General features: G+C 40.1%; 1 protein-coding gene across 1 annotated transcript; it reads left to right on the top strand.

The window, feature by feature from the left end:
- The first annotated feature begins 1,529 nt into the window (after positions 1 to 1,529).
- On the top strand, positions 1,530 to 2,621 carry LOC145950447 (uncharacterized). The gene has a single exon (XM_083061537.1). The coding sequence runs from the start codon at positions 1,530 to 1,532 to the stop codon at positions 2,619 to 2,621; it is 1,092 nt and encodes a 363-aa protein (XP_082917663.1).
- The last annotated feature ends 3,966 nt before the right edge of the window (positions 2,622 to 6,587 follow it).

Genomic DNA, 6,587 nt, shown 5'->3' with positions numbered 1-6,587 from the left:
GGCAAATATAAAGAAGAAATTTTGTGTGACATAGTGCCATTAGAGGTTAGTCATGTCTTGCTTGGGAGGCCATGGCAATTTGACAAGCACATAATCCATGATGGCCTCACCAATAAAATAAGTTTCCAACACTGGGGAAAGAAATTTGTGTGGTGTCCTCTATCACCTTATCAAGTGAATGAGGACCAACTCAAATTAAAAGCTAAGAAAGATGAAGAGGAGAAAAGCAAAAACAAAAACAAAAAGAAAAGAAAAGAAAAAAAGAATTTTTCCTTTGAAAACAAAGGGCTAGGTTCAAGTGAACCTTAACCCTTGTGCCATCCTCTTTTCTTTGGTGCCAAAGAAAGATGGCAATAGAGGATGTGCACCATTTTTAGAAAGCCATCATTGAATAAAAGGCACCCAATCCCTAAGATAGATGATTTGGTGAATGAATTGCATGGGCCAATAATTTTATATGGTGAAGCCTCTTTGGCTCTCTCCTTTCCCTAGCACTTTCATTCAACAAATTGTGTACCTAAGGATTGCATAGTTACGTTTTAGTATTTTTACTTCCCTAATTGTGGTTTCACATCTTTTGAAGGATCAATGGAATGGAAGAGCTTGAAGATTTGTGGTCAAATCCTTCTCAAGAAGGAGGGTATGATGGAGGACCATCCATGGTACTTCATGTGAAACCCATCACATGGTTCATAACTATGACCAATTTGAGTAGTATAGTATTTTATCTTTGTTTTCCTATTTTACCCTTGTATTTTGGGGTATTTTAGTCATAAGAATTTATTTTACTTGTATTTCCAATTTTACCCTTGTATTTTGGGGTATTTAGGACTTAGAATTTATTTTCTTTGTATTTCCCATTTTACCCTTGTATTATGGGGTGCTTTAGATGATTAGGGTTTTTAATTTTGGGCTAGGGTGTTAATTAGAGGGTGACACATATTTTTGGTGCCTATTGGGTCTATTTTTGGTGTTAGAAAGGCTTAGGCCCAAGTGGAGGGCAAAGGTTGCATGGTCTTATCATGCACCTAGATATAGCCAATCTAAACCCAAAGATTCCATCCTTGGCCACCAAGTTGCATCTAGGGTTCATTTGCATTTCATTTGGAATGCATTTGCCTACTCCAAATGCAACCCTAGATGCCTCCCCTCCTATAAATACCCAATGCACCACACCTTGTAAATACTTTGGATTATATGAATTTGAGAGAGCACATTTTGCCTCAAATCCTTATCCTTAGTCCCTAGCTAGTTTCGGCTAGCCTCCCTTCATTCTCCACCCTTGGAGAGTGAAACCTAGAGTGGCCTCCAACTACTTTGGAGTGAGCCAACCTTGAGCCACCATACACCAACTTCCTATTTGCTTCCGCCAAACACCATCCTTTCACGCTAACTTCCTTTTCTTCACCATAAATCTACCTTTTTGTCTACCTTGTTGAACCTAGATCAAGGGCCAAGGCTTTCTCCCTTCATCTCTAAGTCATTCATGGAAGGAGGAACCCATCAAGCTTGAACAACTCAAGGAACAAATGGTTATAATGCTTGAAGCCATGAATAAATTGCAGCACGACAAAAGTACTAGCAACGTCGGTGACGTTTCCAAAGATCATCTGAATGCCTTGGAAGAAAGACTGAGAGTTGTGGAAGGCCACAATTTTGATGTTCAAGAGGCTGCTGATATGTGCTTGGTGCAAGACATCCAATTCCCCGCCAAGTTCAAAGTCCCTGACTTCCAAAAGTACATCGGAGCCAGTTGTCCAAAAGAACATCTAACAATGTACTGTAGGAAGATGGTGGCCTACGTGGACAATGAAAAGCTCCTGATACACTATTTTCAGGAAAGCCTTTCAGATGCTGCTCTCAACTGGTACATGCAGTTGGATGGAGGGAAGATCCAAACATGGAAACAATTAGCCGATGCTTTTCTTCGTCGATACAAGTATAACATCGACCTAATTTCTGATAGGTCTGATTTACAAAGCTTGAGCAAGAAGGGCGATGAGTCCTTCAAAACCTATGCACAGAGATGGAGAGAATTGGTTGCGCAAATAAAGCCTTCATTATCTGACAAGGAGATGCTGACAATGTTCATCAACTCTTTAAGTGGACCCTATTATGACAAGGTGATAGGGAACACGTCGACCCTTTTTGCCGACATAGTCACCATAGGTGAAAGGGTTGAGCAAGGCTTAAAAAGCGGGAAGATAGGGAAGGCTCCGACAAGTTATGACCCTAGGAAGATCTATGAAAAGAAGAGGGAAGAAGGGGTCCACGCCGTCATCTTTACTCCAAAAAGTCAAGACACATCACAGGCAAAGCCTAGAGACGAGAAGGTAGTAGACAAAATCCCCACCACAAACACAGAGCTACTACCCCAACTCCTAGAGACTTCAATGATAGTCCGACTTCCTCCAACGAAGAAGATGGACCCTCCTTACCCGTCGTGGTACAAACCTGAGGAAAGGTGTGACTATCAATCTAACTCTCCGGGGCACTCCGTGGAGCGATGTAAGGCCCTACAATTCCGTGTGCAAGGACTTATAGACGCTAGGTGGTTGAAATTTGACACCAACACACCTAACATCGACAAGCACCCACTGCACAAGCATGACGAGGAATGACCTTGGAGTATAAGATTGAGAGATTACTAGAGTAGTAGGCTCTCTTTTTTTTTTCAAAAAAAAATTATAAATAAATAAATTTAAATTCATGCTCAAACTCATGACCTTCGCTCATGCTCACGAGTTCAAAATAAGGGCTTGTATAAGTTTTTACATTCATCAATAAGATATGTCATTTTTACAAATCTGTTTCTTTCCCTTCTCCCTTTTATCACTAAAATCTAAAACCAATCATAGTGCCCAAAAACCAAAACAAAACAAAAAAAGAAAACAAAAAATAGACATTAAAGCTTCGAAGATAATAAAATTAATCAAAGCTTCGAAGATCTACGACGCATTATCTGAGTCTAAGGAAATCACTTCCTCGAAACATAAAAGGATAAGAAAGTGATCAAATGCAAAATCATAAGATTCTCATTGCACAAGAAGAGTCTTACAAAAACATCGACTCAATTTGGTTGACAAGGGAAGCACAAATCTCAACCCATGAAAGAACTCTCAACACCCGTAGGCCAGGGCAGCATCTTTCAACTTGGTGTATGGGACGGGGGCAGTGTTAATCACCAAAGACACTGGTCCTCCCAAACGCAGATGGTAGGAGGTTTTGTCAAAGCAAAGAAGCCACTTGCAAAATACCGCTAGGATGAAAAACTGCAAAGGGTGTCCTAGGAAAAAAAAAAGCCAAAAGTTCCCGCTAGGATATGTCCTAGGCAAAAATTAGGGATCTAAAAAGATTAAAAATAACAAGTGACGACTTTCCAAGTTGAAAACTAAAAGGCAGCTTGAATACTCCTGTAAAAGGCCAAAATTTTTTGAAGAGTCTGCCCAAGACTCAGATATGTAATCCATGACAATTAGAAGAATGATTATAATAATTATCCAAAGAAATGTTAGTTTAAAAATCATCCTTTTTTTCCTTTTTGTCTTGTCCCATCCTAATGACATATATTGTTGATGGTTGTCAAGATTTGAACATGTCCAAAAAAAAATGAAAATAACCTGTCGGGATGAAAACTCGCAAAGGGCATCCTAGGCAAAAATTAGGGCAAAAAAAAGAACAAAAATACCTGCTAGGATACATCCTAGGAAAAAGTTAGGGTGTCTAAACAAAAAAAAAAAAAAAAAAGAGCCCCAAGACGGTAATACATCAAACGGCCAATACAACTACATGTTGTGCATCAAGCAAAGTAATTTATTCATGAGAAGGAGAAAAAGGAAGCCACCTTCTAAAAAACTAAAATCAACATGCATTGCATGCATCCAAAAGCATTTCACACACTTAGAAAGCTTTCTTTATCCAAGGGGGATTATTCAAAAATAAATAAATAAATCTTGCATAAATAAGCATTCAACATTTCTGCATCCCAACAACAAAAGCCAAAAAAGGGAAACACAAATTCCAATTGACAGCATCTGAACAAAAGACAAAAGCAGCCCAAGTTAGAGACATCACGACACACCTCCTGCCCAACATCCTTGGGGCAATATCTACCACAAGTCAAGCAAACCAATGAGGGCACCGACAGTTTCGTCAAAATACAACAAAGGTCAGGAGAGACTGTACTCATATCACAATCCAGTATACGACAAAGCCGTGAGGGAAAGGTTTGGAGAGACTGTACTCGCATCCCAATCCCATATACGACAAAGCCGTGAGGGAAAGGTCTAGAGAGACTATACTCGCGTCCCAATCCGGTATACGACAAAGCCGTGAGGGAAAGGTCTGGAGAGACTGTACTCACATCCCAATCTGGTATGCGACAAAGCCGTGAGAGAAAGGTCTGGAGAGACTGTAGTCATCTCCCAATCAGGTATACGACAAAGTTGTGAGGGAAGCTGAGCTACGAAAATACTCCCTCTTCAACAAGCTACAAATAAAAGAACGCACTATCACAAGAGAAACAATGAAGTATTTACTTGAAGATCGAATATCAGGTGTATAGTTTGTCAGCCTTGTTACCCAATAGAGTACGCAACCAACACTCACCTGCTCTAAAGGGCGAGGACACGAGCAAATACATCTATCCGAGAGAAGGAACGTAGAAGCGCCAACACCAAAGAGACGAGGAGACCCGGACGAAATGTCTACATCTTTACTTGCCTTTGGAAAAGCAACACATAGCCACTCCAAAGGAAAAGTAAAGAGGGGTAGTTGTAGACACCCAATTTCGTCCGGGGCACACAAACAAGGAAATGGACCTCCGTTATGAAGGGAAGGAGCTCCTGAAATAGGTAAACAACAAGACAAGACATCAGAAGACCTAAAGCCTAAATAAGTTGGCTTTAGTAGCCCAGAACGGGCTGTTCCATGACCGGAACGGGCCGTTCCCAAGACCAGAACAGGCTGTTCCCAAAATGGAACGGCTCGTTCCAAAACAAGTTGTTATAAGCAAGATTTGAACCCAAAACGGGCAGTACCACTTTAGGAACGGGCCATTCTAGATTCTTATTTTATCTATAGCAAACATGCCCAGAACGGGCCGTTCTAAAACTGGAACGGGCCATTCCAAATCATCAAATGGGCCTAAAACCCTAGTTTTGAACAGGCCGTTCCAGAACAGCTTTGTATAAGTAAAATTCAAACCCAGAACGAGTTGTTCCACTTTTGGAACGGGTCGTTCTAGTTTCTTATTTTACCCACAACGGACTAGCCTAGAATGGGTCATTCCGAATCTGGAACGGGCTGTTCTGGCCCCCTTCTAATTCCCATAAATAGAAGCCTCGGGCACAGTTCTCAGGGCGCCCAGAGAAATTTTGAATAAGACTCCTTTGAGCATGAAAATTCTCTATTTCTTTCCCTTCTATTGTATCTCTTGAGATTTGTGTCGCATCTCTATCTTTTCTCTCCCTCCTATTGTATTTCTTGAGATCTGTGAGGCATACTGTAGTGTGAAAGGTCGCCACAAAGCACCTTCTCCATATTTGAAGATTCAATAAAGCTCGTTCAAGAGGTATTTCAGTCAATCTTCTTCTCTTCCTTTTATTCTCATCTTTATCTCTTTTTTTGTTAAAATAAACGTCATAATGTAAATATTTTAGAGTTAATCGCTTAATTTATATTTTTAAGCATGTAAATAAATATTAATAAAGGGGATTCAATATTTAATTTATTAATTCTTATCGTGCTAATTTCATCATAGGGTACCAACTTAGGGCGTTGTAGGGGTGCTTAATACCTTCCCTACACGTAACCGACCCCCGAACCCAATTCTGGTTATCAAGGCCATTATTGAATTTTTAAAATCCTTTTCTTTTTCCAATGTTTTGAGTAAAATATTGGTAGCGACTCCAAGAACCTATTTTCAAAACCATTAATTAGGGATTAGTCTGGTGTCTGGGCATTTCCTAATTGATGATATCTTTCAAAAGGATGTCTAAACCATAGGTCGCGTGATCGGAAATTTTTGGGTTACGACAGATGGCGACTCCACTAGGGACGTTTTAAGAAGGTCAGGCCCAAATAAATGATGAAGTTAATAAAATAAGAATAAATAATTTAAATATTTTTCCCCTTTACCTTGTTACCTTGTTTGTTTTTTTGTTTGGCTTTGATATCTATTTGTTTATTTAAATTCCGCATATGTTTGGAATAAAAATTGTACACAAACCTTTGCACACAACAGTTCCCCCTACACCCGGGGGCATGAAGGTATTAAACATAGGGAGTGGTTGACGTACGACCGGCCCAAGTTTGGCCTTGGAACCTGCGAGCCTTGTTGGAAATCACACTCAAGGTGATAACCGGTTACTCTAGCCTAAAATACTGTGACAGACCTTAGAGTTTGCCAGGTGACAGCGACAGAGATACTGGGTTCCTATAATGGGGGCACCTTGTGGACCTTAAGAACAAAGTGAGGATAATTAGAACCGCCCTATATAATGAACTTTTCTTAACAGGGACTATAGACCATGGATTTATACGCGACTACTTGTGGATTGTATGAGAATATGTTTGTTGCATTTTGT

Source organism: Cajanus cajan, chromosome 8, assembly GCF_000230855.2.
Source record: "Cajanus cajan strain Asha chromosome 8, NIPB_CcT2T_4, whole genome shotgun sequence".
NCBI classification, from domain to species: domain Eukaryota; kingdom Viridiplantae; phylum Streptophyta; class Magnoliopsida; order Fabales; family Fabaceae; genus Cajanus; species Cajanus cajan.
Note: the sequence above shows the minus strand (reverse complement) of the source record. Positions and strands in the feature narration are given on the sequence as shown.